This window comes from Camelus ferus, chromosome 12 (genome assembly GCF_009834535.1).
Source record: "Camelus ferus isolate YT-003-E chromosome 12, BCGSAC_Cfer_1.0, whole genome shotgun sequence".
NCBI lineage: Eukaryota > Metazoa > Chordata > Mammalia > Artiodactyla > Camelidae > Camelus > Camelus ferus.
This window is the reverse complement of record NC_045707.1, coordinates 38,418,517-38,445,293: the sequence shown is the minus strand read 5'-3', so window position 1 is coordinate 38,445,293 and position 26,777 is coordinate 38,418,517. Positions and strand designations below refer to the sequence as shown.

General features: G+C 42.7%; 1 protein-coding gene across 1 annotated transcript in view; it reads left to right on the top strand.

The window, feature by feature from the left end:
• Positions 1–1,006: 1,006 nt before the first annotated feature.
• Positions 1,007–26,777, top strand: part of C12H12orf75 (chromosome 12 C12orf75 homolog) — a gene marked incomplete at its 5' end in the record, with an annotated part of 32,900 nt that continues 7,129 nt past the window's right edge. The window contains 2 exons of the mRNA XM_032493435.1: positions 1,007–1,364; positions 15,265–15,289. Coding sequence (XP_032349326.1) covers positions 1,007–1,364; positions 15,265–15,289 — 383 coding nt within the window. The remainder of the gene's footprint in view (positions 1,365–15,264; positions 15,290–26,777) is intronic.

The window sequence follows — 26,777 nt, the reverse complement described above, 5'->3', positions numbered from 1 at the left end:
AACCAGTATTCCAGTATCCTTTGGGCTCCCTGTATTCCTCTGTTAGCAGCCCTACTATATTCTAATTAATTTGTTTATAATCTGTCTACCTGGTTAGACTGTCTCCCTCATGCTTGAATCCCTGAAAGTTAATTTTAACAAAGGACTTGGCACAGGCTAGGCTCTCTATAAATATTAAATGGATTTAAAATGGAGATTTAATTTCTGGCATGAATTCATCTCACACAGCATTTATTGAGTCTGTCCTATGAGCCAGGAGGATATTTTGATAAATCAGATAGTCCTTACCTTCAGGGTATTAGCACTTACTTCTAATAGATTTAAGAAAAAGAAGAGCTGGCATTTATTTAGGATCAGGCACTGTGTTAGGCACTTTGCATGTATCTGAGTTATTATTGAGTTTTATAGGTAAAACAATGGATACAGTAGTGGATTCAGTAATTTTGCTCAAGTCACACAGCTATTAAGGGGCAGAGCAGGGATTTTAACTCAGGCAATCTGATTCCAGTAACACTTGCCCAACTATTAAGTTGAAAGGTGCCACGTAATTTCGCAGTTCTGTCGTTAAATCAGAGTTCAGGTTCTGGACCCAGGTTATCAAAATTACGGCAGATACTAACTTGAAGGTGGAGTAGGTTACTATGACCAACCTGGGGAAGCCCTTATGTTCATTACTAGCCAGTGTGGATGGGTGAACAGAGTGGCATTAGCTTTCTGCTAAAGCAGAAATGGATTTCGGTGTTGGCTTGTCTATTAATTATTGGGGGCCCACTCTGCTCAAAACAGGTGTTCCCTGCTACTTCCTCTCCTCCCTGCATTCTGGAGCTAGGAAGGGAAAGAGGAGAAAGAGAAGAAAAGGCAACGAGGATGTGGAGGGCGGGCGGGTGGGCATCTTATGTCGCTCCGCCTCACCCTCTTGCTCACACCGGCCACGCCCCTCAGCCTCGCCCTCTCCCCCAAACCCACTTTAAACTCCCGCCCCCTTTTAATGGCGACCAATGCCTGACCCAGGAGCCTGCAGGAGGCTGCGGATTGGCCGGCGCCCCAGTTGCCGAGGGAACGGGTGGGTCCGGTGGGGTCCCCGAGCAGGGCGGGGGCTAGGGGTATCCGCCGATTTCCGCCCCGGCCCGCCCTAGACTGCCGCGCCCAGGTCCACGCCCATCGTTGGCGGAGGGAGGGGGCCGTCCCCGCGCGCCCCCAGGACCCGCGGGCCCCCAGCTGGCCTCCTGTTCGGGGCGCACCGCCCTCCGCCTCCATCTCCGCCCCCGGGATCTGCGGCTGCCAGCTCTGGAGCGCGGCTTCCCCGGCCGGCGGTGCGATGGGCTGCGGGAACTCCACCGCCACCAGTGCTGGTGCGGGCCAAGGTGAGCGCGGCAGGCGGCTAGGGGCGCGGGGACGGCGATTCGGGGGCGGTAGGGAGCTCTACAGGGTGGGCTGCCTCTGAGGAAGAGGCCGAGAGAGAGGCTTCGAGAAGGATGCAGGGACTCGGGGCTGGGACAGCCTGCAGCCCCCTCTCCCTGTCCCCATTTTCCAGACTGAGTGGACCTCCCGGTTTTGGAAAGACCGAAAGCATGGCATTCCCCCTTCCCCCGCCGCGCAGAGACGGTCACGCCTGGACGAGGAGAGCCTGCAGGGCGATCCTGCGGAGGGATCGTGGGGATCCCTAGCGGCGGGGCTCCCCTGCAGCGGGTAGACCCTGCACCCGGTAGACCCTGCACCCTCCTGGGGAAGAGGGTTCCTAGTCGTGCCCAGCGTCGGTTCCCTCCTCTCCTACGCTCGCTCCTGCAGGCCTAGCCCCCAGCCCCTCGGAACCTAGAGGCTACACCTGGAAAAGTGCAGCAGAACAATTCAGGACTTTTTTTTGGAAGAGGGGTGCTAGCGAGGTTGAGAGGAACTGCAAACAGGGCTCCAAAGATTCACCCGAGTGTGGCTTGATGCTTAAGACCGCTGGGGTTCTTGTAGGGTTTCTCTGAGAAGCTGCAGTATTGAGGATGCTTTAGAATATGTGTGACAGATCTTTAACATTAGCAGTGATCCGTTGATATATTTTTCATTTTAAAAAATATTGAAACTTCTTTTTACACCACTTCATTTTTTTTTTTTTTGATTGGCAGGCGAAGTCTTCTAGATTCCCCCAGTCAGCCAGGCATTGTATCCAGTGACTTATTCCAAAACTCAACCCTTCTTTTTGACTCAGCTAGTGTCTACTGATTTTAAGAGTCTGGATCTGTTTTGAGTAGTATCTTCTGACCTATTTTAGTGTCTTTTGGATAAAGAACTCGTATCTCCTCCAATTGAGATCAATCAGATGCCACATCCCATCCCAACCAGCAAATGGGAACAGCGCTCTGATGCTGCAGTATTTCCTAGGCGGGTGTGGATGCCCTGTCAATGACTTTGTGACCTTGGGCCTGTCACTTCCCTTAACCCAGACCTTGAGGAAGATATGGTTTAAAATTCAAGCCTTTTTCATTTATTTATTTTAAAGTTTATTGTGATGTACACCTATGGGGTCAGATAAGGAGATCTGCTCATTTAATTGGCCAAGTCTGTTATTCCTCTTTGGCTGTCAGTGACCACACAGATAATATTTTAAGAGAAGGTGCAAAAACATGTGGGATTCTAGTCCTAGAGCTGTGAATGAACCCAGGTAGTGATTCATTGAAAACTTTCTCTTATAGGTAACCTTTACTATCTTGAATTAAATTCCCATCCTTGTGATAGGCAGAGAGCCACTGTGGAACAAGTCTCCAATTCCTGTAACAGTGACGTAGGTTAGTTAGCTTAGTTAGTGCCGTAGAGCAAGGACAAAATTCTAACTTGAGAGTGGCCAGAGAGCTCTGCATGGAAACCTGGAACAGAGTCAAGGCCACATCCTGCACCAGGAATTACAGTTGACCCTTGAACAACATGAGTTTGGACTGTGTGGGTCCACTTACACATGGATTTTTTTTTTTCAATACTAAATACTATGGACTACACAATCTTTGGTCATTTGAATCCAAGGCCATGAAACTGTGAATGTGGAGGGCTGATCAGAAGTTACTCTAGGATTTTCGACTCTGTGGCGGGTTGGCGCTCTTAACCCCAGCGTTGTTTAAGGGTCAAGTATATATCTCTCCACCTAACATTTACTGTGTCCCTGTGCCTTCCACTGCACATGCACCCTACTTTTAAAAAGGTTATGAACAATTATCCACATTACAAAAAAAAAAATCATAGGAAGGATTTGTTACCGATTTCCTTTAAAGTGGAGCTAGTTTAGTTCATTTACATATTTATTAATGAACTGCTTGTCAGGTTTGGGGAGAGATGGAGGAGTACCATTGCTAAACCAGAATGGTAAGGTGGCTCTGAAATGGTAATGTAAGAAAGTGAGAAAATACGATTCTCTTTACAAATATTTGGTTGACTTTTTTTCTCTAGATGCACACCCCTAATTATATAAAAGGAGATACAGTTATATTGAAAAAAAAAACAAACCTCTCAAAGTGCATGTCTTCTTGCTGAGGAGCCTCACTTTTGTTTATGAAGGACAGCTCCGTAAGAGCGTGCTGTTCTCTTCTCAAGCTCGCTCATAAAAATTACTTTATGTTCGGAGAAGAGCAAGATAGCAAGCACAGACTGTCAGACATGAAGGAGAAGAAAACAAACACTGAGTAGGGAGTTATTGCATCGCCTCTTTGGTGACTCTGCTCTTGTCTCTGAGTCTGGGAAGTCATTCCTTGAATGTTTCTCTGCTGGTGAGTCCTGCTGGCTAGCTTTGGGATTTGGTCAGTTATTTTCAAATTTTCTGTCAGCTGGTGGTAGGACTTCAGTTTCAGAAAGGAAATGCATCAGGAGGAGAGATGTAAGGTTAAGAAAAATAAGCCACAGTGTAAAGGTACTTCAATTTCTTTCAGTTGTGAACTTTGGCATCAGCATCAAATATGCTGCCACCTAAGCTGCAAACATATGTTGCTGTATCCAGGTGAAATGAAGTGTGTTAAATAGAGGTTGTCCCCATCCTCCAGGTAAATTTCATGCGCAGCTTCTGAAGTGTCCCAGGAGTCCTATAATTCAGTAGTCCTATTTAAGCATTTCAGAAAAAAAGGGAGAGAGTCGGTGGGAAGGGTGCTGAACTAGAGCCTGAAGAGTGAGGCTCGAGCTTGACATTGGCCCTGTGCTGGTTTTGTTACCATTTCACTTTGAGCTACAGAGTAAAAGCACACTGTGCTGTAATTGTTATGCAGTAGTAGTAGTGTTATGCAGCAATATTACCATGTTGAAGGTGAAATGATTTTCCCGGAATATTTTTCTATAAGAACACAGGAAATCCACTTTCAAAGGATACATTATCACATTATAAAATGCCCTCCAACCTGACATCTCTATTATAAGCCCTGTTTTACTCCCTAAGTAATTCAGGTAAAACCAGAAAACTGTTTCTCTTTTCCCTGAGCTGTCTGCACAACTGCCTTTCTTGGCTTATGTCTGGTGAAATTGGTTTATGTGACAAATTGGTATTTAGTAGTGTACTTGAGTAAATTTGATTCTGTATGTCCAATGTGTGGAGAAGCTAAAATGCAGTAAAATAGTCAAATGGCCAGAAGGAATCAGATCATTCAGGCCCTGGAAATTCAGGTTAGATTTCCTTTACAGTAGATTTCTAACTGTAAGCTTATACACAGTCCACCTCTATGTGCAAAGCTTTGTACTCAGGTATAATAGGAACTTTTAGGGCAGGGGTAGGGGCAGCCAGCAATGGATGACTGTGGAATGAAATCAAACTTTCCTGCTCTTGAGAAGTTGATTGTCTAAGGCAGGAAGATGAACCAGGTGAGAACCACTGCAAAGCAAATTGGAGTAGACTGTGCACTGAACGTCCAGTGCCCAGGAGGTGTTGAATAAGATGCTAGTTTAATCAGAGAGGTCTTTGGGGGAGGAGCTGAGCCATCAGTGTAGATGGGATCATGAGAACCATTTCGACTACACAAGCGCTCTCCCCGTTTTAATGCTTTAGTAAGGTCACTCTCTCAATGTAGAAATTTGATTTTTCCAACCTAGAACTGTAGTCGGAGGACTTCTTGTATTTTCCATTCAGTGAAGACTCAGTGAACTCTTCCTGCATAGTGTAGAGTCTAGACCCTAAACTATAGAGAAATATCTGCATGAAAAGAGTCTGTTTTTAAAGGATTGCATTTACTGTAGGGCAAGGGGCATTTGCTTTCTTTGGGTTTCTCTCTGCTCCCCATCCCCACCTCTCTCTCTCTCTCTCTCTGCAATCAGGTTCTCTATCCCCTTGTTTTTCCTTGAATATATTCCTAATTAGGCAGAGAAGTGAGCACTGCTGCATTTGAGCTGATGGTCCACAACATGCAGTCATACCCTGCATACGGTCGTATGTGTAGACTGTTAAGTGAGTCTGTAATGTAAACCAGAAAATCCCTTCAAAGTTTAGATGGTTCCAGATACCTAAACGAGCCTATTTCAGTGCAGGCTAAGGCGGTAGAAATTATTTGCAGCAGCAGGGTCATTTCAGAAGGATTCTGCTCTTGGTAGTTGAGTGAGTTGGTTAGCTGTAGGTTTTCTACCAGAGATACGTAACTGGCAGCTATCTGACCATAACTTTGTGTGCAGTTTATTATTCGAATGTTTCTATAATCGTTCTTCTGGTGATTCACATAATAGTCTGAGGTGGCGAGAAGGAGGAATTTAACAATTACTTATCTTATTTTATCAGTGTACCTGGGGAGGCACTGTAGTTCTTTTGCGTCTAATTATTTAGGTTAGTTATCTCCTTATCCTCAATTAGATAATTGCATTCTCTTCTTTTGACGTAGCTGTATGGTCTGGCCTTAATCTACATCTGTAAGTGGTAGCACTGAAATTGTGCCACTGTGCTCAGCTCCAGGTCACGTGGGGGGAAATAATATAAACTAGTTCTTTGATATCAGCAACATTTTATACCTTGTGCTACTTCCCCCAAGCTCACTAAGGCCTCAGCCCCACAATCTTCTCTATTCTTTAAATATGTTCAACTCATTTTTTTTTTTCTATTTGTTTGGACACTCTTTGCTGGAGAGCCAATATTTTGTTCTCCTTCCCCAAACGTAGACCTCGTGAGAGCCTCACGCATCTTGTTCTCAGCTGGACCCTCAGCCTCTAGACTGTATCCAAACTTGCAATGGAATTTTTTGGGTGTTAAAGTTTTTTTGTTGAATGAATAAATATATTGGGGAAGCAAAGAAGATAGAAAATTAAGTCCTAAATTGTGTGAGCACACTGTGACAGATGTAGCACTGGAGAGAATGAAATAAAACCTTAAGCAGTCAAGGAAGCCTGCTCGAAAGAAGTGGGACTCAATTTGACGTTGAAGAATAGGTAAGATTTGGATAAGCAGAGAGCAGAAGGGAGGGCATTTTTTGTGCTGTGTGAAAACACAGGGCCAGTGTATTTCAGGGTAGTGACCAGTCTCTGACTGGGTTAGTAGTTCATGTTGGTTGCAGTGTGTTGGAAGTGAGAATGGTTAGGGTGGGCGCGAGGAGGACGGAGAGGAGGAGAGCCTCAGAACTGAGAGAAGGCTCTGGAGCCAGAAGGCCCCAGTTGGAATCCTGCCTTCTTATCAACTGTGTGACCTTGGGCAACTTGCTTAAACTGTACCTTAGTTTCCTCAACTGTAAAATGGGAGAGTAATTATAGAACCTACTCAAGGTTAAATGAGCTAATACATGGAAAGTGCTTAGAACAGTGCCCCATATAAGTACTTTATATGCTATTTATATTATTAATATAGGGAAAGACATTCATGGCTGATGAAGAAGGAAAGACCCAGCGGATAGAGTGACATAATTTAAAGCTGCTGTCAGGAGTCAGTGACGTGAGAGGGTCATCAGTGAGTGGTGGGGGTGTTGATGTCAGGGACCCCCGGAGGCCAGCCTGGCTGAGGATGGACCGCATGTGACAGAGGAAGGGGGAGGGAGAAGTGAAAATGAACTCAAACTGTTCGAGCGAGGGTGACTGGCAAGGGATGCTGCTTCCTCTAAAGGGAAGGCGGGAGGGCGCCAGTGGTCCTTCCACTCTTGGATATACCATGTCTGACGTGATGTCAATGGCACCTCTGCTCAGACAGTTCCCACTGATGCAACAGAATCATGAGATTCGCTTGCTCCCAAGAGTTGATGTGAATGGTTTGTAAAGGTGACCCAAGTTCTGCCATGAGCTACTTACAGCTCAATCAAGACATGGCTTAAATTATAGCAGGTAAATGTCAATGTGTTAGCTTAGGCCTCTGTTTATTAATTTTTACCAGCCTAGACTGTAGCTGCTCAGCAAGGACAACCTGTAAGCAAAGAGCTTCCATGTTCATTAATGAATCATTTTATTGGTGACAACATGGATGGACCTAGAGGATGTTATGCTAAGTGAAACAAGTCAGACAGAAAAAGACAAATACTGTGTGTCATCACTTGTGTGTGGAAATAGTAAAGCCTTTGTTGTACACCTGAGATTAATACTGTAGGTCAAGTATACTTTAAACATTTTATATTTCTAGGACACCTTGACCTGAATGTTTTTCTCCATGACTGAAGAAATGACTTATGAATCTGTATTTCTTATCAGCTTATTGAAAAATAAACGTCACTTCATATGAACTCAAGAGCTGTTGTTCTACTTCTTTCGGCCAAGTTGAGGCTATGACATAGTTTTAGAACTATTACGGGTCAGAGGAGACATAGCAAGCTGCACAATTAAAGGGAATTTTGTTTATTTTTCTGTAGTTATGTTTTTACAGTTCTCAGTGAGACGTTCTTCTTTTATAAAAGAAATAAAGAGTAAAACGTTCCTACATATTTGTATTATTTCCCATAAGAGTCATAATCATTTATGTTTCTGATCATTTATGCTGAAAGAATGATTTGTAAATCTTTAGTACCGTTTAGAAATTCTTCATGGATGTAGTTTTTTTGGTGTGTATTTTAAATTATCAGTCTGAACAAAGAGATGCAATTTAATATGTGATTTAGCAATTCATTTACTTGTGAATATTCTAATATGTCACATAAACTATCAAATGCATAGGTTATAGTGATGAAAAAGGCATTAATAGACTATGTTTTCAAGTGTAAAAATGTATGTGACCTTTCTTTTAAAAGAGAAATACTTTGTTTATATTAGAATTTGGCATGTGTGAGGAAACCCATAACAATAAATACAGGATTGTGAACAATGTTGAAAACATACTGGGCGGTGCAGCTCAATCTTTTTAAGTTATCAGACTGATGAGATGGTGAAGAAACGTCTGTCTATAGGAACCGAGGTGTTATGTGTATCTACTTAGCACAGCTGATCTGACGTGCGTTGCAGCTGCCTCGCTTCATCATTCACTAGGAACAAACTTCTGTCTGTGGCGTGTATGATATGTCATATTGAATTTAATTCTCCCCAATTATTAATTTTGCTGTGCATTACTTTTCAAAAGAGAGTTTCTGGTTTTGAAGGGGTGGAGGAGGACAGGGATAAGCAGGTGTAGTGGGTTGAAGGGTGGCCTCTCAAAAGATGTGTTCGTGTCCTAATCCCTGGGACGTGGGAATGTTCTCCTGTTTGGAAAGAAGGTCTCTGCAGATATGATGAAGTTAAGGATGCCGAGGTGAGGAAATCATCCTAGATTATCTGGGTAGGCCCTAAATCCAATGATAAGTGTCCTTATAAGAGACAGACGAGGAGAAGACAGAGATACAGAGGTGATGTGAGGACAGAGGCAGAACAGAGAAGCAGCCAGGAATGCCAGGGCCTGTTCACTGCCCCCAGATGCTAAGAGAGGCCTGGGGTGGATTCTTCCCTGGAGCCTCCACAGGGAGTTTGGACCGACTGACCCCTTGACTTTGTACCTCTGGCCTCCAGAACTCCGAGAGCACGTATTTCTGTTATTTAAGCCACTCAGTTGTGGTGGTTTGTTCCAGCAGCCCTACGAAACTGATACAGAAGGCTTTTCTGCACTTGTTTGGGAATGGGATAAAATTAGAAAATAAGAAAATACAGTTTAAAAAACTATACTTGGAATATAAATAATTATTTGTTGAAGCAGATACAGCACGGTTCAATCTTGGTGTGATTTGTGAAGGATTTCAGAGCCTCAGTTACTTATCAGAGCACCAGATGTTTATAAAACGTGGAGAAACATTCTGAGAGGTGTCTTCCCTCCGGACACCATCGACTTCCCCAGTTCTCTGACACTAACTGGTGTCCTGCGATGCAGGTCAGTCCTGACTGCCGCCTGGAGCTAGCGTCAGTCACCGCGGGTTTGAGGGCTCAGCCCCTCAGATGCTCTCACCTCAGACACCAGGAGCTAGTACTGGGTCCCCAGGTTACCTGCACTTCTGTCTGCCTTGGCAACAAATTTGGGGGTTCCTACAGCCCTCCTCATGTTTGATAATTTGCTAGAATGAGTCACAGGAATCAGGAAGGCACTTTGCTTACTGGTTTAAACAGCAGTTTATTGTAAAGGACACAGGTGAATCACCAGACAGAGAGGAATTAGGGCGATGGTAAGGCTCCCAAGCGCAGGAGTCTCTGTCCCCATGGAGCTGGAGTGCGCCCCCTCCTGGCGCTTGGGCGTGTTCGCCAACCTAGAAGCTCTGAACCCCATCATTTTAGGAGGCTTTATTACATAGACAGGGTTGATTAAATCATGGGCCATTGGTGATGATCTCTGTCACCAGCTCCTCTTTCTTATGGGAGGACAAGGAATGGGGCTGAAAGTTCCAAGCTTGTAATCAGACTGGGCTTTTCTGGCCACCAGCCCCCATCCTGAAGCTGTCTAGGGTCCTGCCAGGAGTCTCCTCTTTAGAATGAAGGAGGCTCCCGTCTCCCTTATCACTCAGGAAATCCCAAGGGTTCTAGAAACTGTGCCAGGAACAGGGAACACAGACCAAATATCTTCTGTGATTCCACAATATCAGATTAAGTTTTTAAATGTTTGAATAAATTGGGTTTGCTATGCATTTTTAAGTGACTGAGACTTTTGACTTCAGGACTCATAAATAAAAATTTTTAAATCTTTAGACAAAAGTAAAAGGTGTACACAATCATGGGGAAACGAAGTGACACTGAACCACCACCAGTCTTTAAGTGTTAAAGAAACAGTTACACTCAGAAAGAGATGTTCTTCCTTACATTCCCGAACCATTTACCGTGACTTTTTGTCCCTGGAACTCTATGTGTTACTTTTCTGAGAGCAGACCTTCCCTCCTTCCCTTCTGTTTTTAGGACGATATTTAAAATTACAATTATCATTAATAAAATTTTGGAAAATAGTTGTAAAATCTCGATGCACAAAAATTCCAATGGTCTTTATAGTTTGTGGTGCTTTTATTCCATAAGAACCATTGTTACCTTCCTTCCATCACTGTTCCTCCTGAGGCCCTTATATTAATGCACCAAGGCTGTATTTAAACAGTAAAGAGTCCTTTTGGCTAGAAATGAAGTGGTACTAAAAGGGATAAAAGCTCTATCCCAGGGGCCTAGAAAGAAGCTGATACACTAGTATAAATATTTGTTTAATAAGTGCTGAATCTCATGAACCATCAACACAATTTAAAGCAAATGGGATTTTGCCACTCTGAATAGTTCTAGTCAAAGTATTTTTTTGCATAAATTATCAAGAGTAGAGTTCTCCATCTGGTTAGTTTTCATCAATATATAGGTGAAGTGTGATTAAAATATTGTAGTGAGGGTAGTAATATTTTTTCTTTTAGTTCTAATGATTTTATGATTTTGTACTTCTGCAAAATAAAGAGCTATTTCACATTTTATACACCTAGATATTCTGATAGTTTTGCCCAGGATTTCAACAATTGTAATTTTTTTTCTTTTTCTCTGAGAAGTTCTGTGTTGGGGAGTCATGTTCTACCTGCCCTGGTTATAAGCTTATCATGAATCCCATGCTACCTTGCTTCTAAGATGCACATTTTCTTCCCTTTTAAAAAAATGAAGCGCTTCTGACTTCTTGCCCTGCCTCACCTTTGCAGTTATTAAATAGACGGTGCCCTTTAAATGAGGGACATTTGGGAACAGAAGAAATGATCTGCTGACTTCCTTTTGCAAGGTAACGCCAGGCATCTGTCTGCCTTGGGCCTGCTAGGATGTTAGATGGTGAACCCAGCAGGGAAGAGGCCCCGAGGGTGCCAGGAGCCTGGTGCAATCAAGGTGAAGTGGGTGGAGGGTTCCTGGTAGCTGTTCAAATAAATGCTTGTGGTTACCAGGGGAAACGGGGGAAGGGAGTGATAAATTGGGAGTGTGGGATTGCCGCATACGAACTACTATGTACAGAACAGATAAACAAGGTCCTACACCTGTATAACACAGGGAACCATATCCAGTGGCTTGCAGTAACCTGTAATGAAGAATATACATCTGTATATGCATAACTGAATCACTATGCTGTACACCAGAAACTAATACAGCATTGTAAATCAACTATATACTTCAATTAAAAAAATGGGAAAAAATTTCTTCCCTAATTGAAAAGCAAAAAATAAAATAAGTACTGAGGAGACTAGGTGTGGTTGTTTTGAAATGAATTTCACACATGTTTCCTGTGCTTTGTCTTCTCAGCTGCCTTTGTCAGGCCAAGTTTAGAAACTGAAGCGGAGTGATTTACTGACAGTTTAACCACATACTGAAACAGGAATTTTACTTGGGTCTTCTGCCTCCCAGTTCCACTCTGTTCTACCACCCTGCTGCCATCCCTGAGATGCAGTGGGATGCCCTCCCTGTGGGTGGTGCTGGGTGGCCCTTCATCTCTCAGTGCTGAGCACTGTGGTCCTCAAATTATGATCGCTTTCTTTGTAAGACTTCACAGAAATCAGTGTCCTGCTCCTCTGCTCTCCCCTCCCCTGTCCATGACAACCCTCCCAAACATTCCTCATCTTTCTCCATGAAAATGAAAATAAGAAAATGAGGAGATTATTTTCTTTCTAAACGTTCTTCCAGTTTCTCATGCTTGTTTTAACTCGGAAATACAGTGTTCATTTTTACGGTTTTTGGTGGCACTAATCCTTTGTTTATTTTTTCCTATCAAAAGACTCCACTGTTGTTATGTTAAGATTTTTTTTTTTTTAAATTTTAGGATTTTTTTTTTTGGCTTTATCTCAGATTCCAAAGCGATTTTTACTTAAATAACTTTAATGATAGTTGTAGAGCAGGAATGTTCCTCTTTCCTGAGTAGAGAAGCTAAGTTTATTACCAAGTTCAGGTTTGGTCAAAGCCTTCAAAGAATTTGTTCGAGGCATAGCCTTGATTACCTTTATGCTCTGCTTTGAGTTTGCAGTGTCACAGATCCTATGTTAATATCACTGGGGCATAGTTCTGACAATTTTGGCAGTACCCTCTTCCGCAGACTTACTTGCTTACATTGTAGCACATTTTCCTTTATTTTCACATCTCTGTGACTTCGGCAGAAGCTATTTTAATTCCCATTTCATAGATATGAAAATTGAGATTATGGAATATGTGACTGCTAATAACAACTTACTGAGCTATTTTTATGTGCCAGACTTTGTGCTATTTACATTTTTTGGTAAAATTTATTATTATTTTTTTTACTGAGGTGTAATTGACATATAGCATTATACTGGTGTCAGATGTACAATGTAATGATTCTGTATTTGTCCACATAGTGAAATGATCACCACAGTAAGTCTAGCTACCATCTGTCAGCCCATAGAACTAACTTTTATGATTATACTCTCTTGGCAACTTTCAAGTATGTTCTACAATATTCCTGACTGTAGTCACCGTGCTGTACGTGACATCCCCATGGCTTATTTATTTTGTAACTGGACGTTTGTACCTCTTGACCCTCTTCACTTTGTTTCGCCCACTTCCCAACTCCCTTCCCCTCTGACAACCAGCATACCTTTCTCTATACCTATGATTTTTGTTTTAATTTTTTTGCCACTTGTTTTGTTTTTTAGATTCCCCATATAAGTGAAATCACACGGTATTTGTCCTTCTCTGTCTGACTTATTTCACTTAGCATAATTCTCTCAAGGTCCACCCATGTTGTTGCAAATGGCAAGATTTCACTCTTTTATGGCTGAGTAGAATGCCATTCTATTATCCTATCCTCTTATATCTGCCTATCTATTATAGATATATAACTCACATCTTTATTCATTCATCCATCGATGGAAACTTAGGTTGTTTCCAATCTTGGCTACTGTGAATAATGCTGCGATGAACATAGGTGTGTAACGTCAAAATAGTATTTGTGTTTTCTTTGGATAAATACCCAGGAATGGAATTGCTAGATTATTAGTAGTTCTATTTTTAATTTTTTGGGGAACTTCCATACCGGTCCGTACTGTTTTCCATAGTGGCTGCACCAGTTTACATTCCCACCAACAATAAACATGTGTCTCCTTTCCTCCACGTCACTTGCCAACGCTTGTTATTTGTTCTTTTTGATAATAACCATTCTAACTGAAGTAAGTTGCTATCTCACTGTGGTTTTGATTTGCATTTTTCTTTTTTTTTAATATGAATTTAAAAAATTTTTTGGTTTATTTTGGGGGGGGTGGTAATTAAGTTTATTTACTCATTTATTTTTAGAGGAGGTGCTGGGGATTGAACCCAGGACCTTGTGCATACTAAGCATGCCCTTTACCACTTGAGCTATACCCTCTCCCTTGATTTGCATTTTTTGATGATTAGTGATGTTGAGCATCTTTTCATATACCTATTGGCCATTTGTATGTCTTCTTTGGAAAAATGTCTATTTGGAAATGTCTGTTTTCTTTGGAAAAATGTCCATTGTCCATTTAAAAATCAGATTGGTTTTTCTTTTGCTGTTGAGATTTATGCATTCTTTATATTTAGGATTTAACCCCTTATCAGATATGATTTACAAATATTTTCTCTTTTAATTTTGTTGATGGGTTTCCTTTGCTGTGCAGAAGCTTTTTAGTTTGATGTAGTCCTATTTGTTTATTTTTGCTTTTGGAATCGGATCCAAAAATCCATTGCCAAGACTGATGTCAGATAGCTTATTGCCTGTTTTCTTCTAGGAGTTTTGTGGTTTCAGATCTTACATTCAAGTCTTTAATCCATTTTGAGTTAATTTCTGTGTATGATTTTAAGATAGTGGTCTAGTTTCATTCTTTTGCATGAAGCCGTCCAGTTTTCCCAACACCATTTATTGAAGAGACTGTCCTTTCCCCTTTGTATATCCTCCCTCCTTTGTCATAAGTTAATGGACCATATATGTAGTGGGTATGTTTCTGGGTTCTCTATTCTGTCCTATTGATGTGTCTGTTCATGTTTTGCCAGTAGCATACTGCTTTGATTGCTATAACTGTGTCATCTAGTTTGCAATCAGGGAGCATGAGTCCTCCAGATTTGTTCTTTCTCAAGATTGCTTTGGTGATTCAGGGTCTATTGTGGTTCCATAGAAATTTTAGGGTCATTTGTTCTATTTCTGTGAAAAATGTCATTGGTATTTTGATAGGGATAGACATCTTTTAAAAACCTTGACAATAACCTTTGAGAAGGTGCTCTTATTTCCCTCATTTGACACCAGAGGGCAGTGAGGTTGTAAGACTTTAAAGGATACCTAATGCCATGGAGCTGATCAAGTTGGAACCCAGTTCTGTGTTGTTGAGGTAAGGATAGTAGAGGGAGGAAGTGGAGATGGGCCTGTGTTGTGGGCATAGGATCTGGGATAAGTGATTTGGAATGGGATCCAAAAGAGACGGGTTGTTTTTGGTGAGTGGGAAGCAGAAATGAGAGGGTTCAGTAGCACAGAGGAGCAGAGTTAGAAAGTTACGTAACTCCTTATGGAGCTGGGCTGGCGTCCTTAAGACTTCCTGATTCATTGAGGACATCTTTTCCGTTTTGTCTTGTGACTTTACTTTGTGGTTAGTACGTAGGGTGATTTATACCAGCTTAGAAGGTGTGTGGCTTAGAAAATATTTCTCAAATCTGTCTGTTAATTTATCTGTGAAATGAGGAGATTAAATTGGATGGCCTATAATACCCCTTTCAGAATCAACACCTTATAATGTATAGGAATTGTTGAAAATGAGCAGAATAAATTTGCCTAAACCTAACATTTGGATTTCATGGTTTTCCTGCTCTCCTTTTCTTCTTTTGAAATGATCTTTCAAAAAATCATATTCTCAACTCAGCTCTTCTAGAATATTATTTTTGTTGGGTATTGGGCTTAAAATTTTTGTATCGATACTATCAAGATAATGAAAAGCTATCTTTTCTTTTCCCCCTTAGGCCCTGCAGGAGCAGCTAAAGATGTGTAAGTACTTAATAAAATGATTTTTAAAATTCTTTATGAGAAAGACACTGTTTTCATGGTTATGACCTTTAGATTATATGTCGGTTTGGCTGAAAATACATAGAAATACTTTCTGTACTGTGTACAAATCACGATCATCGTTTGGTTTATACCTGAAGTGCTATTTGACGAACGGGACTATTTGTGACTTTTCATTTTAGCCTTTCAGTTTCCTTAGCACTTTAAGAAAGGGAAGTGCTTAATTGTGTTTCTGTCCCACCTTTTATAGAGGTTTCTTCTAATTGAAAGCAAGCGATTATGGGAGAATTAAGCATCTAGCTCCTTTGAACATGCAACATCTTAGACATAGCCCACAGGGAGAGACGGGAGCCAAGCATTTACCAAAAAGTACACTGAATTGCTTTAAAGTTGATAATGAGGTACTTGAGGAAACATATATGACCACTCAAGGTAGCCCATATTGAGTTGGACTTTAGACCATCGGACACTTAATAAAGGGGCATCTCCCTCTGAGAGGTTTCTGGAGCAAAGGAACCCTTTCAGCGTTTCCATCATGCCCCTTTCTCGCATCTTCCTACCTCGAATCTGGATGTAATAAGGACATGGCAGTCATTCACTATGTAAGATTGTTTGTGGACACACCAGGAGAGTGGGCTCAACCTCCGTCCCACCCACCCCAGTCAGTGTGGATGTCAAGACTGATGGTGCCACACACGCACCACAAGGGCATGAAAGCTGTATTACTCATGTAATGAGGCTTCCTGGGGAGAGCAGGGTGGGGTCCCAAACTGGTGCCTTCAGTTTGAGTGAAGGAAGGGGGTGAGCGCCTTGGTTTTTATTGCAGTGGGGGAGTGGGGCTGGGGCGAGGGCTCCTGTGCGTGGCCAGAGGTGTGCCTGCTCTGTCTTCCCCACCAGACAAAGGTGGGACTTCCCGGCTTTCTCATCAGCTTGCACAGGTGTGGGACAAGAGAAGGAGTGGGGGACTTGAAAGCTGTCATGCTCAAAAATAGAGTCAGGCTTTTTCTTATTACAAAGAGGAATCCAGAGAGATTAGAATAGGGTTGTAAAATTTGGGGGGGAATTAAATAAACGTTTTATATGGGACTTTAGGTACAAAGGAAGCAGTAGAGATTGCTTCAATCTCCTGGTTGCAGTGTTCGAGTTTGTTACAGTGTGTTCAGTGTCTTCACCTGTGCCTGTTACTGCAGTCTCTTGGTCTCTCCTTACAGTCTCCCTTCCATTTCTGTATGTTGTTGCAAGGTTAATTTCTCGCCCTTTTAGAACAGCTGCTTCAAACCTTTGATTATTCTCCAATGCCCACTGGATTGAGCCCAGAATCCTTAGGGAACAGGGGGGCCATTTATATTTCAGCTGCACGAGGTGGAAGGAAAACACTGCAGTCAGGGAGTGAACGAGGCCAAGGGTGGAGAGGTGAGAGGTAAGCTGATGGCCTGCTCTGCGAGCCCACCCTCTGGGGCTCAAGCTGGCCTCATGCTTTCTGGCTCAGCTCCTTGTGTGTGTGTGTGGTTTTTTTTTTTTTTTTTTTTTTTTTTTGCTTGTTTATTTTGTTTTGTTTTGTTTTGCAATTCCCTCTGCCTGGAATGGCACTTTCCCCAATTCTGTAAAAATTCTATCTATTCTCCTGGGTTTATATTTTATCCTTTATGAGAACTTCCTGGATCTCTACTGGATAGGGTGTCTCTCTCTTCTGGACTTTTACAGCAGTTTGGACCTCACTTGTGATACATCATATGGGGCTTATGGTCTAGTTATTTATCGACTTGTCTTCTCCCCCCTGGGAACTGAGAGACATTGCCACTAGTTATATGTGTCGTGCTTTGGACATAGTGTTTAACCAATGAATTCCATCATTTTTCTTTAAGGAGAGGTTGATTTCGTGACTTCGCCTTTCTTTTGGAGGGATGGGGGTGTCTAAGAAGATTTAGTGATGCCTTTGTGGACGTTGTGCCAACAGCATTAACTACCCGAGGATGTGAGAGGGCACTTAACTCTTTTTAAAATCCTGAATTCTCTAGATTTAAACTTGCTGTGACTATGTATACCTTACAGGTTTTATAACTGAAAAAATATAACTTGACTCAGTAAATGACCCTTTTAAAAATATAGTAAATTTAATTGGAAAAAGTTAAAGAATATTATAGTATTACTTTTTCTTGAACAAAAGGTATCTTAAAACACTTCTTTGTTTTTTTTTTTTAAAGCAGAAGTTATAGACTTATAAATCTTGACCATAACATTAGGGGGTGCCAGTGAATGAAGGGAGAGCTAAGAAATTAAGGTAATTTAAACTTTTATTTTGAAGATTTAATTAAAAATAAAATCTAAGGAGACTGATCCTGAATCAAAAGAAGTGGCCAAACTCAAGTAATGGGTGGTAAGGGTACAGAACTTCAAATAGGGCAACCACCATATTATACAGACCACAAAAAAGTCTTTTGGGGGAATTCTGATTTTTTTTTTTTTTTAGAAGTCAGAAATACTATAATTACTTCCTTAGTACATAATAAAAATCAGTTGTCTAGGGAAGGTTTGGGATTTTTAACTGTATCTCCCTTTTCCTATTTATTTGCCTATTTTTTATAGGCAAGAAGCCACGATATAAAAACAAGTAAAATGATATTTCTGCCCCAAAGTAGATCAGTGTCTACTGAGGTCTAAAGTACAGTGTGAGAATTGCTCATTGTTAAAATAGTCACAATTTAATGCTAGTCTGGGTCTTAAGGGGGGCACAGGAGTGTGTGTGGGGAGTGGAAGAGAGGCAGCCCAGGGCGGGAGAAGGAGCGTGAGAAGAGGCAGAAGAGAGCCTTACTCTTCTGGGAAGAGCCGGCAGAGGTGACAGGTGAGGCTGATGGGCTGGAGCCAGCTTGTGAAGGACCTTTGGTGCCAGGCCAGTAACCGTACTTGGTTTTTATGCGCATCCAAGAGCCATTAGAAATTTTCAGGTGGGGAATTACATGACCATGTTTGAACTTCAGGGCAGTGACCCCCAAAGCAGTGGGATGTGTGAGATGGGGCTGAGGCCACGAGAGGGGCAGACAGCAGACAGTACCCGGGAGAGGAGCGGAGCTGATGCATTCAGGGAGCATTTGGAAATAGAACTGGGAAGACCTGTGGAAGGACCGAATGGGGATGTAAAGGAAAGGAAAACCTGCAGTGAAGATAACCCTGTGCTTTCAAACTTGAGCCAAGGGAAGGGATGGCTGATAATCTGAAGAGGTCGCATGGACTCAAGGGAGAAGAGGAGCCACTGGATGTGGTGTGATGGCCTCGCTGGTCCCCGGGGGACTCGGTTTCCGTTGAGCGGTGTGAGTGCTAATGGAGTCAGAGTGGAAGCGAACGCGGGTGAGAAAGTGATGCCTGGTCTTTCATTTTACAGTGCTTGGCAGTAAGGGGTGGAAAGATGTTGATAGCTTAAAGAGGAAGCATATTTTAAGAAATATATTTCTGTTATCAAAGTAACACTAAGGAAACTTGGAAAGTGCAGAAAAGCATTTTTTTTTAAAAGAAAAACAACCCAGCTATTCTCTTACTGCCAGAGACAATCATACACTATTTTCTTCCATTTCTTTGTGATTAATTCTGCCTAATTATGTGTAAGGATGATTTTGCATATTAAAGTCTATTTTTCTTATTTATTTATTTATTTACATGGAGACTAGGTGTACCATAGCCGAAAGAGTAGGAACCAGTAGAGGGTGGTTTGGGGAGGGGTTATCTGTGTGAAGGAGAGAATAATTGATGGACAAAGATCCTAGAATGTGCAAGGAAGATTAAAAACCCAGAAAGTTTACCTTAGAAACTTGAGATAAGGAGGAAAGCATGGGTGAAGATATACGGAAATTTAACCATCATATTATCAGGGAATGTGTATCAGGGATTGTGACTTTTTTTCTCTCTCCTTTTCGCTTCAAAAGGAAATCACAGTGCAGTAACATACAGAGCAAAACAAATGAATTCAGTGCAATGATATTTGGCTGTTTTCACAAACCTGCAACATCAACCATGCATTTATTTTATGTCAGCGAATTATCTTAGCTATTTGGCACAAATAGGTTGTGTTGGGATATTTTTGGTTGGAAATGGCAGAAGCCCAGCTGAAACTGGCCTAAACAAACAAACATAAAGGAATTTATTGGCATGTGTGATGGAAAAGCACCAGGGGTTTGGCCCCAGTCACAGCTGGATCCAGGTGATTGAATGGCAGGAGGAAACTCTCATATCTCTGCTTTCCTGTTTTGGGCTCCATTTTTAAGGCTGCTTTCCCCAAGTGGTGATGGAGATGGCCAGTTTGTAGCTCATCAACTTAATTCCAGTGGAGAAAGAGCTTCTCTTTCCCTGTAGTTTGATCAAAAGTCCTAGGGCCAGGCTCTCCCTGGCTAGGATGTGGGGTCACGTGCCTTTCTCTGAACCAGGCAGTGGGCCAGGGAATGTGGGGTTCTCATTGGCCAGGCCTGGGTCATGTGCCCACTGCTAGAGCCAATCAGTGTCATTAGCCTCACTTAACATATGACCAATCCATGGGAGAGTGGTGGTTCCCTCTCCAAGGAAAAATTGGGATGCTGTTACCAAAATGAGGGTTAGGCAGGAACAAAGCAGGTTCTCCATGTAGGTCAACTTTCATGTTATTTCAGAAAAATCTTCTGATTTAAATTTTAAGATTATTTTTAGGAATTTTACAAATATGTTTCAAATAAGAGACAGCATTAAACAAGTTGACTCAAATTTTATGTTTGCTGTTGAAAATAAAAATCTTAGCCACTCAATTTGAATAAGGTAATTCAAATACTTCTTTCAGTTAAAACTTATAAAGCGACATTTCATTAAGTTTTTTTCCTTAACAAAGCAATTTTATTGTTACGGAAGGTAATAACAATAGAGACAAATATCTTGGAATGAGCTAACATGAAACGTGTTGAAGTTCTGTCTTAAAAAAAATTGAGTTTTCTCCTGAGTTTCCTTGGAATCCTTTATAAATTTCCCGTGTCTAGTGCACATGTGTTAACTGATTCCTCTCCAACAAATGGCACTTCTCCTCTGTGAAGTGGCAGGCAAGGCCTTCTTCTGAGGGTGAGGAGGATGGGGTGGAAGTAGCATTGAAACAAAGAAAAAGAAAAAGCATGCATTTTGGAAGCAGAGAGACCTGTCTTTAAACTTCCCTCTACCATTGACTAGCTGTGTGATGTTGTATCCTTAGTCTTATCTATAAAATTGGGATAGTAACCATTCAGGGTAATCATTTATCATTGTCATCATCATTCTCAATTTAATGGCACATCTTTACTGAAAACTGCGTTGGTATGATTTCCTGCACTTCATTCAGTCCCCGTGACAGTCTGATGGAGACAGTGCTGCTGTTTCATTTTACAAACGAGGAGATGGGACACAGAGGTCAAGTAACTGCGCAAGGTGGTTACTGGTGCAGTATATTCAGTATCCTGATAGTGTGTGGCATTATGCTTTGCTGCTCCCTGCAAATGGTAGCTAGAATTAGGTGGCTGAAGCATTGTTGAAAAAATTTGGCAGTGTCTCTGTCATGCATCCCTGATGGCAGAAGACCCAATACATGGAGAGCCTTGCTGTGGTTAGAAATCTTACATTCCCACTGGTTGCCCATCAATACATGGGTAGGTTTTCCTCGGTGGGACCCAGTGGGACAGGAGCAGGCAGGGAGAAGGCAGTTGAGTGGATTCATTCAGGGATAGAGAGGGATTGGTGGTGACCAGCAAGTGTTGCTGAAATGCTGGACTGAAAGGCCCAAGTTGGAGAGGGGGAGGGGAAGCCCTAAGGGGCTGATGAACCAGGAAAGCCTGGACGGTGGGTGGACTGGAGGCTTCTTAATCAGTGGGGGTAGGTGGAAGATTTTTTTTTCCCCTAAGGAGTGGGATTGTCTGTTCTAAAACATCAGAGGTGAAACAGTTCCAGGAACTAAGCTCCACGGAGCACCCATGGGAGTAGTTTTTGGAGTAGCAATAAAAGTTGTTGGGAGAGGGGAAGTCAGGGAAATGTGAAGCAAGAGGTCGACTTGGGTGATTTTCATGGGATTTAAGATTGTCTAAGATGATGATGGTTAGGAAGAAAACCTTTGAGTCAGGGCGAAAATCTCCGGTGCACCTGGGGCTGTTATGACAGGGTTCTGACGACACAGATGAGAGTTTTTGAGTGGAGGTGCAATTGGCCCCATCTGAAAGTGCTCTTTGGGGAGGTTGGGGGCATTCTGGCCCATCTCCTGTTTGGAGACACTGGGATATGGGAAAGCAAGCTGCTGCTTCTAGGGGTTTCAGGAAAAGCAATAGTTGCTTAAGTAGGTGGAGAGAACACTCCTGCCTGCCTTATAGCGAAGGATACTTCTACAGCCCATGTTGAAATAACCCAACACTGTGTGCCGCTTAGAAGGAGAGCTGCAGAAGAGTAGGGAAATTGCATTTTAATTCTTGATCCATTACCCCATACAGAGTGAATGTTACTCATGTTCTCCAGGAAGACATTCTGGAAGAAAGAAAGGGACCAGTATTGGCCCCAGGGGCCCATCCAAGGAGACAGACTTACAGCTAACTGTCCAAAGAAGTTTTGAAATTGTGAAGAAATGAATGAGATTGCATATAGGCCCAAACCGTCTGTGTTAAAATGGTAATTCTGTTCAAAATCACATGTAATGAAATGCTTGGTAGAATTGGTTGGAACCACCCTAAAAAGCAGGAGCCATCATAAAAACACATGATAAAGAAAAACGATTACACTTGATCTGGAGGACTGCAGGGTTGGTGGAAGCAAACATTGCCCATTATAAGACCTGTGCCAAAAGGTGGTCACGAATGGTAACAAAATGCAGATAATTGGAGCCACATGCATGGTCTCCTGAGGTTTCCATGTTGAATGTGTACTATTTACAGATCCCGAGTTTGGCCTCTGTAGTGACACTGCAAATATGGAAAAAGAGAAGATGGCTGGCTGTTTCTCTGCATCTTAGATCACCACTAATAAGAATAGCTCTATATTTAGAACATTTTTCTTGATGAACAAGTACAAAGTAAACCATTGCTTTGCCACATAACTCTGTTGTTTTGGAAGGAGAGGAAAGTGAGAACTTTCTGAATGTTAAGGCAAACTGGAGCCACGATGAGTGAGGAGATGTTAATTGGAGTGGCTGGCTGCTGCCCGGGGTTTATCGTCTGTGTGTGTTCCCGAGAGCGCACAGGGTGTACCCACGCCATGGTTCCATTGCTTTGCCTTTGAACCCTTTTTGCAGGTCGCTTGGGATAGCTATTTTATACACCCCAGAAGCTAAGCAAATACAGTGACGAAAATATTTCGCTTACAAAGTACTACTGAGGAAGAAAAAAAGCAGTGGTTTGTGTTTGACATCGTAACTCTGAATAAGGTTTCTCTCCATTGAGGTGATCATGCAAGATGGAAATCAGAGTGGTATAAACTGATGGAAAGGTTTAGATGTTCTGTGCGGATATTTGGTTCTAGATAGATATGCACAAAATACGTGAACGCAAAGAGGGCAGGGAGAGGAACGCCCACCAGCCCCAAGGAGCAACCACAGACGGGTGGCTGGTTTGGAGGCAGCTCACTTGTAGGGAACTTGACCTACAGGAAGTTAGAGCGTATGTATGGTTAGAGAGAAGTTCAGCCTTCCTGGTTCATTTAGGAAAGGTCTCCAAAGCTAGTCTGAAGCAGACGGGTGTGCCATTACCTGGAGAATCTGAATCAGTATAGAAACCCAGTTTGAGTAGAACGAGGGGAGGACCTTGCTGCTTTCACAGGAAGCAGGCTAGAAGTATTTGATGGAAACTCTGAGATACAAGAAAGCAGTTTTGAAAGCAACGGTTCCTTTTTTTTTCTTCCCCTTTTTCTGACATGCCTGTGGAAGGGCCAAATTGGGCCAGCTTTGGTAAGCTAGAGATCACCAAATGGTATACCACTCTTCAAGGATGTGTCATTTTTAAACTATCACCTGAGGAGTTGTCTTTTCAACAATCCCCAGAGTGGGAGACATGAGGGACTGGTGGTGTACTAGACCCATAACCACACTGGTCTCTGCAAACGTTTTCATTGATGCAGCCGCCCACCTCTGAGTCAGAGCCTGTGAGCATTCGATCTTACTCCAGGAGGTTATCCTGGGACTCACATTCTTTCTCCTCAAACACCTGTTCTTTGATAAAAAGAAAGCTAAATCTTTGCTAACAAAAAGAGACCCAATGTAATGAAATGCCCAGTGTACTTTTTTTTTAAACCTAGTCTAAAATTGTTAATACATGTTCCACGGTTCTTAGGAAATGTTCTTGTGGTTTAAGAGGTTTTTTTAAAAATAAGATGGGATGTGAGCTTTTGATTAAAAAGTTTTCCTTCCCCTCAGTGACCTCAGCCTCTGGCCCCATGGTGGTGAAATTGCGGCCAATGCAGGGAAAGGAGGAGGGAAACTGGCAAAAGTTACCTTTCACTTTTTGCTTTTAGGCGACTTGGTTTACAGTACCCATTTCCTTACCTCCTATAACTGTTTTGGTTCTCTTGACAGAAGCCTTACTCTGAAGATTTCTTCCCCATTTATGGTAGAGTGAGGGGTGTCCTTGTCCATGAATCCCTTCTCTCACCTCTACTTTTTAGGTGTCTGGGCATTGACTCTTCAGCTGTTTTAAAACTTATTTAGAAGCAGATTCCTATGATGGGAGATTTCTCCTGATTGATGCATGTCCACTTGCTCCTTTTCTAAGGGAGCAAGATGATGGGTGGGCTGAATTTGAAGAGGTATTTGTGTTTGAGAAAAATGTGTTACAGCTCAGTTGTGACAGCAACCTGGCTCCGGGCGAGAGACCAAGCAGCACTCGGAGAGTTGGAGAACTCAGGTTTATTATGCCAGTGAGCCCAGAGGAGTTAACACTCCAAGCTCTGGACCCTGTTTGTAGGTTTACACAGGCTTTTATAGGCTGCTGGTTTACTCTTTGCAACATCATATGCAAATAAGGTATAACAAAAGTTGACTAATTAGGAACAAGCTTTGTAGAAATGGACCAATCAGGAGGGAGAGAAATAACCAATCAGGAGTGAGGGAAATTGACCAATCAGGAGCGAAAGAAATTACCAATCAGGAGTGAGCTCCATGCAAATGAAGTACTACAAGTGGACCAATCAGAAGTTAGGGAAATGGGCCAATCAGGAGTGAGCTCAGGGAACCGATAGAATTTTAGGGGTAAGTAGGCAAAAAGTGAGATAGAACCTCTGGGCCAGGGAACTGGATGGTGCTGGCAGGAGAGCAGTGGCCCTACCAGTCTTTTTATGGGGCTTCCCACCTCATTTGGACTAATTAACTCCTGGGCAGTGTTAACAAGAGCAGCAGAGTGGTTTGGCCCCTTCCAGCTCATTGACTGAATCAGCCTCGTTTTTACTTTGCTTATCATTTCCAGCAAGAAATAATTCACCCTTCAGTCTGTTTTCTAAGGGAGGACTGGAGGGTGAAGCCATCTCATTCTCTGCCTTTACTGCTCAGCTTTAGGACTGGCAGAAAACAGCATCCTGACGTTTGTGACGGAGGACCTTCTAGATTGTCAGCGGCTGCCGTTCTCACCAAGCCTGGGGACCCTGGAGTTTTCTGTCCTGCTCTTCCTCCTCACTTCCTTCACTGGTTTGGGGGACACATCTTGCAATCCATCAGCAATCACAGCTGCTGGCTGCTCAATAGCCACTGCCCTTCCACTAAAGCTGTGACCAGAAAAGGAGAACAATGGAGTCCTCTGTGGAAAAACAGAGTGGCTCATCCATCCGGTGGTTTTGGTAGGGGATGCGCTGGTCCGAGCACCACTGCCAGCCCGACGTTCTCCATCAGCAGGGTTTAGGAAGGACTGGCAGGCTTTTTTCATTACTCCAGAAATTGAACAGAAATCTGCGTGTCCTACAATGAGGCTGCATAGGCTCTCTGTTACCAAGATGTGAGATTTATTTGCCTTTGATTCAGATTACATAAATTCCCTGTGGGAACCATCCCAGGCACACCAGAAGGTCCCTTTCGCACTTGTATGTCTAGGAAAATATCAGCAGATGGACGATTAAGGCTAGTTGATAACGAACTCTTTTAAAACGATTTTTAAAAATGGGGTACAGTCCAGATGTTCGGACAGCCAGGGCACGATTCAAAACTTGAGAATCCCCAGGGATAAGAATCCCAGACTTAAGTTTCTTACTATGTTGCTTAGCAATTAGATAAACTTATCACCCCAGTTTTGAACTGCCGCAAGATAATGTCCACTTTTTCTTGATAAGAAATTATGACTTTTCAGAGGAGTTAGTCCCCACATCAGAAGGTGGATTTTTTAGATGCCCACCTGGAGTGACCAGTAACCATGAGATGACGCTACCAGCTCTTCAGGGCTGTGGCTTCACATCTCGGGGCTTCCTTTTACCAGGAATCTTTATGGATGCTTAAGGAGCCATTTCTTCCCAAAAGTACAGCCTGTGTGGTCAGGACAGGACCACATCACCCCAGCTGGGAGGATGCTGTCCTCTTGGACAGGGCAGGACACCCCTTGGCTCTCAAGCAGCTAAACAGAGTGGCTTGGACCCCTCTGGCCACAGAGATTCGTTTAGACCAACCACCGTTTTCTGATTTAACTTCAATTTGGACATGGTTTTCTAGATGAATAGATTCTAATGTGACTGCTGATCAGGAGAGCTTTTCTGCCGGAATAAAAATGAGTTACCTTGCCATTTGACAAATTCTGCAAAGACTGATTGTCCCTGGCAGCTGATAGAGGTTTCTTCTAATGCTAATGAAACATTGACTACGACTATTCTGCCACCTTGGTCCCCACTTCCCTTAAGTGGGATGGTGAGAATTGGAGAGAGCCAGCTTGGGAGATGGGGGTGTTTCTCTGATACAATTAGCCGGGGCTCACAGTTGATGAAGCGGGACCTGGAATCACACCAACCTTGGTTTTGAGTTCTGGCTCTACTTCCTGGCTCTGTAACCTTGGTCACGTGACTCAACCTCCCAGAGCCTGTTTTCCTTCTTTAAATGTGGCTAATACCCATCTTGCAGGACTGTGATGAGAATCAAAGGGAACAGGAGAACAGCGCTAGCTAAATTACAGTTACACAAGCAGGTTGTGAGACAGGGTGGGGCTGAAAGCTTTTGCAAGAATGTTGCGAAGGCAGCTCCTACTTTAGGGGAAGTCACAGAGTTGGTTTGTTGCTGGAAGTGGTTTTGACCTTTATATTACATCTGCCTATTTGAGAGGCAGAGTGTTGCATTAGAACGTGGAGCATGGTTTTGGTGTCTGATGGAGTTTCATTGTTGGACTTGCATGTTGGTTAATGACATGGCTCTCTGAACCTATTTCCTCAGGTCTAAACTCTTAGAACTGCTATGAGGAGTAGCACTGATGCACATGAAGTGTCTAACACTGCATCTGACACAGGAAGGGCTCGTCAATGATGCTGTTTTATCCATGTCATCTGTAGGCTGTAGGCT